This window comes from Channa argus, chromosome 7 (assembly GCF_033026475.1).
Source record: "Channa argus isolate prfri chromosome 7, Channa argus male v1.0, whole genome shotgun sequence".
NCBI lineage: Eukaryota > Metazoa > Chordata > Actinopteri > Anabantiformes > Channidae > Channa > Channa argus.
This window is the reverse complement of record NC_090203.1, coordinates 15,733,122-15,746,190: the sequence shown is the minus strand read 5'-3', so window position 1 is coordinate 15,746,190 and position 13,069 is coordinate 15,733,122. Positions and strand designations below refer to the sequence as shown.

Here is a 13,069-nt window from a genome sequence, read left to right as displayed (position 1 = left end):
TCAGAAAAGAAGAGTTGTCAAGTTTAAACCCAAATTCTAATTGATTGGTTAATATCAGTATTAAAGTTGTAGCTTTTGTAGTTTTATGTAAACTAATGAACTTAGTTATGGAAATAGGCAAAGTTCACTCAAAACTTATATCTCTACTGGACGTTTTTTAAATTGCTAATACTTCACATTATAGACTACTAAAACAGATATGTTACAACAAAAACAATTATTACTGCTTCTACTGCTCAAAATATTAATAATAATTAACTATATTCTAATAATCTTCTATAATAGTTTTCTTACAATAAATGCTGCGTACTGTGGGCAGTTCACAGGAAAGTAAATTGATTCAAACAAAACACGAGGCTTTTATTGTGAAACCGACAGGCCAGAGGGTTCTTCCGTTCCGCAGGCTAAAAACGCGAGCACGAATACGGTGTTTACTTTCCGGTGTGTCGGTTCGCTTGCTAAGTGATTATTCTTAGAGCTCTAAAAAGCCTTTAACATCAACGATATCAAACACATTGAGTTGGCTTCCAGGGTTTGTGTTATTTTATAGAGATTCAAAATTAGGTTCCTTCACATCGTTGTCGTTTTTCTTTCCAACTTCATTGGTTTGTGTTAAAACTGATTCTTGTCTGCCGGACGTTTGGTGTTAAACAGAAGATAACTCCCAAAGAATTGGCATTTTTTAATATGGTATCTGTGGTAGTGTAACGTTATTAAGCTTGGCCTTAAACTCTTATGTGGTCTAGACCTAACTGAGAAGTGAAAGTAAAAGCTGTAACTTTAACTTTAGCTAACTTCTCCCAGTGTCATTTAACACATAAGTATAACCCGTGCTGTACAGAAGTCCTAGTCCTAGTTCTTCTCTGACAAACTAGTCTTGATTTCACAATGCTCGAGTCATATAGTTTGTGCTGCTTTATAACCCCAAAAACCAAACGCTGTAAAGAGTTTAACTTTAGTATTAAAAGTCATTCAACCGGTGATGCTACAGTATTAACCATTTTACAATTTACTTTGTGCCAGTGTGGGGTTATCTGTCTGCAAAAAATGTCATACTTAGGAGTTCTGTGCTATGTTTTGGTATTCAAAGTTGTATTTCTCCATTAGCAGATGGCTTGGGTGGGGGGACTCCCCTTCTTCCCCTCCTTCTTCTTGTTGCTCTCCATGCTAACATCTCCTTGTGACTGTTATCGTCACTCATCTTGGCCCATGAGCTCGTTGGCTGCAGTCGGGGCTGGATCCAATGATACTGCAAGCAAAGGTGTTCAATTATTCTTAGAATCGAGAATTGTTGACAACACTGTAGGCCTATGTGTGAACATCAGGGCTGACGTCAGTGTGTCAGTTCAGTTTCTTTGTTGTTACTTCAAATGCACACAAAATTTCAGTTCCATTTTCCAGAGCTTAAATTCATGCACACACAAAAAAGAGACCATCCCTAGAGACAAGCACTTTTGTTTTTGGAGCTATGTTTAAAAAAAAAAAGCCCAGCCAGACCCCTGACTTATTAACCCTATTGACTATAATCTAGTCTTAAATAAGTGATCACTTTGAATCTGGTATGCATAGTTCAATAGACCTAAATTATTGTAGAAAAGTTAATTGTTTGTTTAACTGACTTTCCCTTTGTGCATTTATGTGTAAACCTAGCTTCAGACATAGCAACAGAGGTAGCAGGCTATGCTGATGTGGCAAAACAGATTATAGACCTGGCTGTGTTTGGAGCTGCCCAGAACCGCTCATACAAACGACTGACCAACTTCACAGACACCATCGGGAATCGTGTCAGTGGCTCACCGAACCTGGAGATGGCTATTAAATACATGTACAATGCTATGACACAGGATGGGTTGGCTGTACATCTAGGTGAATATGGTTGACCTGTCTAGTTGAAGGATGTTTAGAAGTGTACTGTAGGGAGAAATAGACAGAATACATTTTATAAATTACCAATGTTTTTCAACAGGATCTGAATTAAATTGTACTTTTTTGTTTTTGTGTCCCCTCATTTTTCTTCTCCAGAACCTGTCAAAATCCCACATTGGGTGAGAGGGAAGGAGAGTGCAGCAATGATTGTGCCCAGGGTCAAAAATCTGGCTATACTTGGACTTGGTAGTAGTGTAGGGACACCACCTGAAGGTAAAGACCATACTGTCATCTGCTCTCTTCATCGCTATTACTTATAACTGTCTCACTCTTATTTTCCCAGGCATTGAGGCGGAGGTGTTGGTAGTTCAGTCTTTTGAGGAACTGAAGCACAGAGCTAGTGAGGCTTCAGGGAGGATTGTGGTCTTTAACCAGCCATTTGTCAGCTATGGGGAGACAGTGGCTTACCGTGCATATGGAGCTTCTGAGGCAGCTAAAGTGGGAGCAGTGGCCACACTTATTCGATCTATTACTCCCTTCTCAATTAACAGGTATGTACTGCATCCACCTGTTAAACACAGGAAATACTGGTTTCTTATCCATAGCTTTTCTGTTAAGTAGTTAGACTCTAGACAGGTACTTCTGTATGTTTGTAGTCCCCACACTGGTTGGCAGGACTACCAGGATGGAGTAAAGTGCATCCCTGCAGCCTGTATCACTGTGGAGGATGCTGAGCTGATGTGGCGTATGGCGCAGAGGGGGCAGAAGATTGTGATCAGACTCACTATGGGAGCCAAGACTCTGCCAGATGCTGACTCTTTCAACACTGTGGCTGAAATCACAGGTTGGCAGCACCCTGAGCAGGTAGTATTTACTCATCTATGTTTACAATCATAGTGTAGTCTTTCTTAGCCAGTCTTTTCATATTCTTTCCAAAGAAGTCCTAAAATAATGTCACTTTCATTGCTTCACTAAAGTAGATTTTAACCTCTTTGCGCAGAATGTTCCGGCATTAGCTTCCTATTTTCATCAATCATATGACCTTATGAAACAATTTATATAAAGACATATAAATAAAACCCTGTGCAGTATCACTGTTGAATGATTCAAAATTGTATGTTCTTACAATGATTATAATACTATTAAAGTGGTGGATATTTGAGCCTATGTAAAATTAAAAACAAACAAGCTAGGTCAACTACATTAAAATATGGGCGTCAATAGTTACAAAAATTACAACATGTATGACTTCTGGTTATAACTAAACACACAATGCACAAATAAGGCTATAAATTAAGCCGTGTTCGTGCAAGAAACACAACAACTTTCTAAGTTGTGGTCACGTCTAATAGCCTTAAGAAATAAAAAACTAGGTTTTGAGCCATGATAAAGATGGGAGAGGATGTGCGCATCAGTGGGCTACTGCACATAAGCAGTTGTTTGCAATCAAAGATTCAGCAGAAATCCTCAATAATGGATGTGGGACTGCTGGTGTGGAATTGTGTAGACTTAAAAGACATAGGGGAGATGATATTAATACGTGGCACTTTGAATGCACGTTTGCATACCTAATGAAAAGATAACTCTCAGTGTCAAGAAGCTTGGCAGGAGCCAACATGACAATGTAATGATTTTCAGCAGCAGAGACTGAGAGACCAGTCAGGGTTGAGGGAAAGCTGAATGGAGTAAAATACAGCAACACTCTCAATGAAAACCTGTTCCGCAATGCTCAGGACCACAGACTGGGCTGAAGGTTCACCTTCCAACATGACGACAATCCTAAGCACAGCACCAAGAGAACACAGCTTAAAGATGACTCTGTGATTGACCTAGAGCAGCCAAGCCAGACTGAACATCTCTATCCCTCTTCAAGTGACCCGTCTAACCTGACCGAGTCTGAGAGGATTTGCAGAGAAGAATTGCAGAAGTCAATACGCCAGACATGTCTAACATGTCGAACTGGTAGAACCTGATTTAAAAAAAAAAAGTGCTGCTCTGGAAAAGGATGCAGCTTTTAAAACCACAGATGACATCCTCAGCACTATGATGCATGTTTCCATATGGGAGCATACAAATGTGGGTACACAAGTACGAATCTTGACTTATCGGTTGTCAAAACACATGAAACGCAAAACTAGTGCAGCAGTTGAATTGGGGAAAAGCCTTTACTAAACAGAATCAAAATTTTCCATTTCGTTCATTGTATCACACATAAAGCCTGTGTTAATTTTCCAGTGTGATATGTGAATCATAGGTGGATTTTGCCGGAAGCAACGGTGTCATGTGCCTATTTTTTTAAGACAGAGATTGCTTTACACCACGTGTATTTGACCAGAAATGTTTTGTTTGTACATGAAGGTATACGTTTGCACTAGGAATGTTCTAGGAGTATGACTTTGAACTGTGTATGTTTAAGCTTACAGGCTGTTGGGCTTGAAAGTACAAGGCCTGCTGATTAAACTTTTTCAAAACATTATATCATGAGTGTAGTCCAAGATGTCCACACACAAGATTCTTGACCTTGAAAGCACAAACCAGGTCTGCCTGGCATTGTCCAATTTACTGTATGTTAGTTTTCCCCTAGTGTCTTTCTGGTTAGGGAAAAAAGTAGAGTGAATTGAAAAATTGGGAAGTGGCTAAGATTAGAGGAACTGCTGATGTAAGCTGTTACTATTCTGATCTATGAACTAATGCTGGTCCTTCATTATAGATAAAGGGAAATGAAACACATAGCATGGTTGACATCGTTTCTGGCTCTGTGACTGCTCTGGCAGTTGCTGCAGTTGTGGTTGGAATGTGTGAGTGTGTGTACGTGCATGCATGTTTATAAAAAGATGTAGATTTGAGGTTAAGCAAAATATTTCCACAGTTGAGCCTTTCAGTATCAGCTAAAGAGAGAGACATCTGAGAGAGATGAGTTGCTTTTGATGTGTAAGCTGTTGTTGTTCAGAATAATTGTTGTTTAGAATAATGCCTAAAATACAGACCATGAATCTGTAGTGTCTGCTTTAAAATATACTCTTTAAAACAGCATGTTACTAAACCTTATTGATGCATCTCTTTTAAACGAAATAGTCCCTCCTGATTTAAAATGTAATCACTAGTCAGTTAGCTGAGGTTAACCACATTATTTACCCTTAGGTAGGTTAAAATAAGTAAATCCAGATATCATGATGTTTTAACACTTGCAGTAGCATGAATCATCACAACACTGGTGTGTTCACTCTTACATAGAAAATGTCCATTATAGAAAAAAAATTATTTAGTTGGAGTACGCTATTAGTAGTGTTAGTTAATGGCCCTGTACTGTAAAAAAAAAAAAATTAGTAAAACCATTATTAATAAATTAACTACTAAGACATGCTAAAATCATGTGAATAGTGCATAGATGTTTATAGTATTGAAGTCTTGTACATAAACAGCTGGGACCTTCACCTATTGGCTGAAAATGTGTTTTTAGCAGCTTTCTTTTATCAGAAATAGGCCTGTATTTCTGTTGTTGTTTTTCTGGGTCATTGTCCGGACAAGGTTTGATCAGGTTGGAAAATGTTTTGTAAACTGGAACATCACGTCAGAAGCATCTCCCTAACAGGAATTCTAAACCTTAAAATTCCTGGAAATGGGAATTTTGCTGAGTTGTTATATCTCTTTTATCTGTCCAATCTGCTAGGTTGTCTTACTGAGCGGTCATTTGGACAGTTGGGATGTGGGCCAGGGTGCCATGGATGACGGAGGTGGAGCCATGATTTCCTGGGAGGTCCTATCACTCATCAAGGACTTAGGTAATATAAAGATAAACACACCATATAGATAGACACATACAATATAGAATGTGCCATCTTAAATGGGAACTTCCACAGAAATAAATGCATACATGCTTTAAAAATACAACTAATTGTTTAGACACAATCGGGCTTACACAAGCTTATAAACAAACAATGTCAAGTAAATCATTTACTTTATTATTTTAAGATTTACGTAACTACTTTGAACTACTAAAATCAACAGTGTGCTTTGTAGAAAGTCAGCAGGCCAAAATGTACAGCTGCAGCAGCTAATACAGTATACAGATGTAAAACACAGTAAAGCTTCATGAAAAAACGCATCAAAATAAAAGGTTCTCTGTTGGTGCTTAAAAAACCTCCTTTACCACTTAGTGAATACCATAAAGAGAAAGCAGATTATCCAGTTCCAGACTTAAGGACAAATTACAAAACAATCCCTCATACTGCAAACAGTAATTTTGCAGTCTGTTACTTTGTTTTGAAACACAGATAATTAGGAAACCTTGATATAACTTACAGTATTGTTATCAACAAAAGAATGCAACTGAATAATTCTACAACATGACAGTCTCAACCAACAAACAAAGGTAAATTGTGAAGTTTTATAGTGCAGAATACATTTAAGTTTATTACAAGTGACTTAGGAACTAATAGTAGGGCATATTATTTGTCTCTACTTATTATATATAAATTTTGCATTGCTGTGTGTTTGAGTCTTTGTCCTTTTCTAGGTTTGCGTCCAAGGAGAACTCTGCGAACAGTCCTGTGGACAGCTGAAGAGCAGGGTGGAGTCGGAGCACAGCAGTACTATAATCTACACAAAGTACTGTATATTGTTACTGTAGTATTTAATAGGGAACACAATGTACCTGCAGTAAAGAAAATATTCTCCCTGCTACTAAGAAGCATGAAAGTTCAAATCACATTGTGAAAGTGCAGATTGTAGGAACATACTAACTGGAAGTGAACTGGAGAGGCCTTGGCTAGCTACCAACTTTTTCTCTGTGCAAAGCTTCTAAACAGCAGTCTACAGTTTTCCTCTTTCATGCTTTGGCTGCCTACCAGTTATTCAGCTATAATAAAGTACTTCTCAATAATGTGGTTACAAAATTAGATCTGTGTCTCCTTTTTTCACGCATTTTTAACCATGTACCATTTTTAACCATGTACCATAACCTTTTAGTGGCCCAGTGCTGTACTAGCGTCTCCTAGTTTTTAGTTTTGTGTATGTTCTGATTTGAAAGTAGCTTTGGTTAAAATCTTTTACTTACATTGCATATAACGATAATTTAGTGGCACAGTTTTTCCAATGACTACACTGTGCATTGTTTTAAATTATTTAAACACATTTTAGGTTGGTTTCATGTGTCCATGCTCTATTAGTCTTTTACCTCCAGTTTTTCCTTTCTCCACCCAGGTGAACATGTCCAACTTTGACCTGGTCATGGAATCTGACTTGGGGACATTCAGTCCAGTGGCTCTGCAGTTCACTGGCAGTGATGCAGCACGAAAGGTGTGGCTGAAAATATGATGCAGTGTTGTTGTTCTTTCGTCTAATCTACTTCACCACCTAACTAGTCCTAATGCTGAACTTCCCAATTCACGCTACTGTGTGCCTTTTAAATTGCAGAAGCTATACAGCTAACATACTGTATAAACAATGGCAGTAAATGCAGAAAACCCACACTTTGACTGCACATCTTTTATTTGAATTAGGCTCTATAACAACTAGTTATATGGCCTCATAATTTACCATCAGCGATTGTCTAATGTGATTTACGACAGACATTAAATGTAACAATTATATAATCTAACTTAGAATTACTATATTTAAATAATGTTGAATAAATTCAGTAGAGGGAGAAGGTGGATCTGCATCAAGAATTGGCTCTGAGCCCCTTCTTGCTTGCTCTGGTGATGGACAGGCTGACAGACGTGGTTAGACAGGAATCTCCATGGACTATGATGTTTGCAGATGATTGATTTGTACCGGCAGAAAACAGGTGGAGGAAAATCTAGACAGGTGGAGGTCTGCTCTGGAAAACAGAGGAATGAAGGTTAGCCAAAGTATCACAAAATGTGTGTGAATGAGAGGGACACAAATGGAACGGTGAGGTTACAGGGAGCAGAGGTGAAGAAGGTGCAGGACTTTAAGTACTTGGGGTCAATGGTTCACAGCAACGGACAGTGTGGAAAAGAGGTTAAGAGGTGTGTGCAAGCAGGTTGGAATGGGTGAAGACAAGTGTCAGGTGTGTTGTGGGATAAAAACAGTATCAGCGAGAATGATAGGAAAGGTGTTCAAGGTGGTAGTGAGACCAGTGATGTAATTTGGCTTAGAGACAGTTGCACTGAAGAAAAGACAAGAGGCAGAGCTGGAGGTAGCAGAGCTTAAGATGCTGAGGTTCTCTTTGGTAATGACGAGGATGGACAGGATAAGGAAAGAGAACATCAGAGGGACAGCTCATGTTAGATGTTTTGGAGATAAAGTCAGAGAGGCCAGATTGATGTGGTTTGGACATGTTCAGAGCAGAAAATGTGAATATAAAAAAGGCAAAAAACACTTCCTCTCTGCTCTTGCTTGCACTTGCATCTCATGAAATGTAAACACTTCTGATAGGACTTCGCTTTGATGTTTGCTCCTTGACTTAGACTTTTGCTTGCCTTGTACCTCACACAAAGAAAAAGTAATTCAAAAGTAATTTTCTGTGTCTGTATGAGCAGGTTATGGAAGAAGTGGTCAAACTGTTGGCTCCAATTAATACGACTACACTGGAGAAACATGGAGAAGGGACAGACATTTCACCATGGATGGCAGCAGGAGTACCAGGTCAGTTTAAACTGTATGTCAGTATACACCTACAGTGCATCCAGAAACTATTCACAGCACTTAAATTTTTCCACATTTTGTTATGTTACCGCCTTATTCCAAAATGGATCAAATTCATTATTTTCCTCATAATTCTACAAACCATGCCCCATAATGACAATGTGAAAGAAGTTTGTTTGAAAGTATATGGCCTTTGCCATGACACTCAAAATTGAGCTCTGGTGCTTCCTGTTTCCACTGATCATCTTAGAGATGTTTCTACAACCTGATTTGAGTCCAACCTGTGGGACATTCAGTTGATTGGACATGATTTAGGAAAAGCATACACCTGTCTCTATAAAGTCCCACTGTTAACAGTGCACGTCAGAGCACAAACCAAGCCATGAAATCCAAGGAATTGTGTGTAGATCTCAGAGACAGGATTGTATTGAGGCACAGATTTGGGGAAGGGTACAGAAAAATGTTTGCAGCATTGAAGGTCCTAGTGAGCACAGTGGCCTCCATCATCTGTAAATGGAAGACATTTGGAACCACCAGGCTGGCTGGCCAAGCTGAGCATTTGAGAGAGGGCATTAGTCAGGGAAGTGACCTAGAACTAGATGGTCACTCTGAAATAGCTACAGCATTGCTCTGTGGAGAGAGGAGAACCTTCCAGAAGAACAACCATCTCTGCAGCAGTCCACCAAGCATACCTGTATGGTAGAGTAGCCTAGATGGAAACCACTCTTCAGTAAAAGGCATATTGCAGCCCACCTGAAGGACTCTAAGACCAGATTGAACTTTTTGGCCTGAATAAAGAGTGTCATGTCTGGATGAAACCAGGCACCGCTCACTACCTGGCCTATACCATCCCTACAGTAAAGCATAGAGGTGGGAATGGTTTTCAGCGGCAGGAACTGGAAGACTAGTAAGGAAAGACATCCTTGACAAAAACCTGTTCCAGAGCGTTATGGACCTCAGACTGGGGCAACAGTTCATCTTTCAACAGGACAATGACCGTAAGCACACAGCCAAGATAACAAAGGAGTGGCTACAGGACAACTCTGTGAATGTCCTGATTGAACATCTCTGGAGAGATCTGAAAATGGCTGTGCACCGATGCTCCTCATCCAACCTGATGGAGCTTGAGAGGAACTGCCCAAAAACAGGTTTGCCAAGCTAGAAGCATCATTCTCAAAAAGACGTGAGGCTGTAATTGGTGCTTTAACAAAGTACTAAGTAAAGGCCATGAACCCATAATCTACATGTGATACATTTTTTGTATTTTTTTTAAGAAATTTGCAAAGATTTCAAAGAAACTTCTTTCATGTTGTTATTATGGGGTATTGCTTGTAGAACTTTGAGGAAAATAATGAATTTGATCAATTTTGGAATAACACTGTAAAATAACAAAATGTAGAAAAAGTGCTGTGAATACTTGGATGCACTGTAGCAGCAAATGTTTGTAGGAAGATAATAGAGCACCATGGAAATTTATATCAAGACAACTATAAAATTGTATTTATCTTAATTTCTCTTATCTGTTTACAGTGAGTGAGCTTTTCTTTCTAATGAAAATACTGCACACATATCACAGAAATTAGGATAAATAAAATTATATAGTTGTTACGATTTAATTAAATTGGGACTCAGATTAAAATACTAATTTAAATATTATTACTAATACAAGTAATATGTAAATAAGTACATGCCACATGGTGAAGTAAAGCTGTGCCAGCATGTTTTCCAACATGTTTTCATTAAAATAATAAATGTTTTATGCACAAGTGATAAATTAGTGTGAAGAACTACTTGCACTCCACAAATTCATTTAGCAGCTTTGGTTGTTTTCTACATGGTAGGATTGGGCCAACAGCTCTGTTTATAGAGAAATGTAACCACTCTTTAATCAGAAGTCTTCCACAAAAACGGATCAAACCAGATGTACAAATGAAACTTCTTTTCAGTTATATGTAAAACTAAATCCAGGATTGCTGAGTTATTAACATATAATATTTAGCGTAACCGTTTATTTAAGTTTTACATTTCTTTCTGACTCTTGCCAGGTGCCAGCCTCCATGTGAAAGACAGTAAGTATTTTTGGTTCCATCACAGTGAAGGTGACACCGTGACTGTTCAGGACCCTCAAGACATGAACCTCTGCTCAGCACTGTGGGCTGTGGTTGGCTATGTTGTGGCAGACCTGCAGGACATGCTGCCCCGGTAGCAGACAGGATGCTGTGAAGACAGATGATCATTGCGAACCACTGATCGATTTGAAGACAAATGGTTAAATCAAGTTTTAAAAAGTACTTAAGATTTATTTTAGACTTTAATGTTTATATGGGTTCCTGTTTAAAATTAAATACAAATTAAATTTGGATCTAAAAGTTAATCATCAAATAGATTGTTTTGGATTCGTGACAGTACAGTTTTCTTCAGATATTGCCAATTCACACCAAACTAAATTCAAGACTTTACAAAGACCGTACAGATTTATAGTGGAAAAACAAACACAAACAAAAAACAAATTATCCTTAAGCCAACACTAGAAGTAAAAAGAAGAAAAAACTCTCTTTAGCTGATGAAGCCTCGGACAGAATATGGCTAAGGGTGGGCGGTCATCTGCCTTGACCGAGTGGGCTGAGTGAAAAGCAGAGAGAGGAAAAAAGAGCAACAAAAAAGCCTCAAATATATAATTGGGCAGGTTGGAGCCAGCTCTAAATGTGAGCTTTATTACAAAACAAAGTTTTAGGCCTAGTCCTAAAAGCAGAAAAGATGCGTGCCTCCTGAGTACTATGACCTAGGAGCTGGTTTTACAGGAAAGGGGCTTCTTAGCTAAAGGCTCTGCCTCCCATTCTACTTTTAGAGATTCTATGAACCATATGTAGGCCTGCACGCTGAGAGTACAGTTATCTTTTGGGATAATATTGTACTATGAGAGGTTTAAAATATGATGCAGCTTGACCATTAGGGCTTTTGTAATACTTTAAGTGCTGGGAGTCCCTAATAGAAGGGAGTTAAAGTAGTCCAATCTTGAATTAACAAATGCATGAACTAGTTTTTCAGTATCACTCTAAGAGAGGATGCTCCTAATTTTGGCAATATTTGGCTTTTGGGTGAAGGCTGTTGTATAGAATTAGTTATGTGTGAGTTAAATGACAAATCCTCTTAGTACTATAGGCCACAGTTATGCCATCTTATTCTTAAATCAAAGAAATTTGAATGTATCTGATAAATAAGATTAATATCAACAGAGTGCAAATAATTTAATCCACATTCCAGGGTCCAAATTACGGATCTGTCCAGACCTTCCACATTTCTGTCCATTTCCAGTTTTGTAAAGGACCAAACTCATCTTCAAAACTATATTTCTTTTCAGATTGTTATTCAACTATTAGATTATACAGATTTTTACATAATATTCAGTAACATTGGCCTGTGGGAGGAAACCCACGCAAGCACAGGGAGATCATGCAAACTCCACACAGAAATGCCACGGCCTGCCAGGGCGCAAACCTACAACCTTGTAGCTGTGAGTGGGCCATGGCACTGTACTACCATAAACTCATCAATAGTCTAATTATGGTTCCATGGTTGCTCTAATTTTCCAATGTGTTGGCTGATTATGTACTTTCTATGGTTCAGGAAAGAGGAAGAGAAAATAGGAAGGAGAAGAAAAAGAAAAGAGCAATGAAGGTCGCGATAGGGGAAGGGATCATACAGTAAAGAGGAAGTAAAAAAAAAAATTTCATTTTTTTGGCACCATGCAAACTAATACAGCGCATACAACACACACACTCAGAGCTAGGATCTCTCTACCCCATGAACTGATTTGTCAGCACTCTCATGAGTGTATGTCAGCATTGGTCAGCCAGCTCATGCAGATAAGATCATTTTGAAAACCCAGATGTGAGCGTGTGTGTCTGTGTTGAAACAGTGTAGCTTTTAGCAAATGTTTGATGAGCTCTTCTTCATGTGGTAGTATCACTGATTCACACTGTTCGGAAAGAAACGCAGTCTGGATGCCTGACACAATGAGTCACACACTGCAGACATGACTGATAGAAAATCAGTGGAGAACATTAACATCTGACAGAGAGGACTGAAATTAATTTTGACTATTTGAGAACCAGGTTTCTTCTGAGGATCTCTAAGTCTCCTGTATAATATTACAGATTAGCTTAAACTGTAGTTACATATTGGACACCTAAAGCAGCTGTTAATGTTCTTTTCTCATGTACAGATTTTAAATATTATGCATTTAATGTTTTATGTAAAATGGATTGTGAACTTCTAACACAAAGCCTCAATTTGCACAGTGCACAATGTTGTGTTTTGAGTTCATGACAGCAAATACAGCAGCTGTAATGAGGTATTAAACTATAAGGGTGGGATGAGGTTAGTGTCTGACCTGTACTCAGCTTAAAGCCCAAACTTCATACTGTATTATTTGTATATTATTATTAGCCAGAGGGCATTAGGTAGTAATCTGACACTTTTTAAAACGTTTGTCTAATTATGTGAAAACTCTCTTGTTCGTTTCAAGTAACTTTCAATTGAATATGGCACCAAACAGCAAATGGAAATAAACATTTAAATGACAACTAAC

At 38.4% G+C, this 13,069-nt stretch overlaps 1 protein-coding gene across 2 annotated transcripts; it reads left to right on the top strand.

Moving 5' to 3' along the window:
• The first annotated feature begins 375 nt into the window (after positions 1 to 375).
• On the top strand, positions 376 to 13,065 carry LOC137129780 (carboxypeptidase Q-like). Of its 2 annotated transcripts, none has more exons than XM_067509045.1 (11): positions 376 to 532; positions 1,108 to 1,261; positions 1,651 to 1,866; positions 2,023 to 2,139; positions 2,210 to 2,417; positions 2,523 to 2,730; positions 5,537 to 5,648; positions 6,383 to 6,474; positions 7,069 to 7,164; positions 8,373 to 8,478; positions 10,524 to 13,065. In XM_067509045.1, exons 2-11 carry the CDS (start codon positions 1,111 to 1,113, stop codon positions 10,682 to 10,684), a joined length of 1,467 nt encoding a protein of 488 aa, XP_067365146.1. In that variant the 5' UTR covers positions 376 to 532; positions 1,108 to 1,110; the 3' UTR covers positions 10,685 to 13,065. The 2 variants fall into 2 exon arrangements, with proteins under 2 accessions (XP_067365146.1, XP_067365147.1); XM_067509046.1 differs by having other exon boundaries at positions 387 to 532; positions 1,111 to 1,261.
• Positions 13,066 to 13,069: the final 4 nt, after the last annotated feature.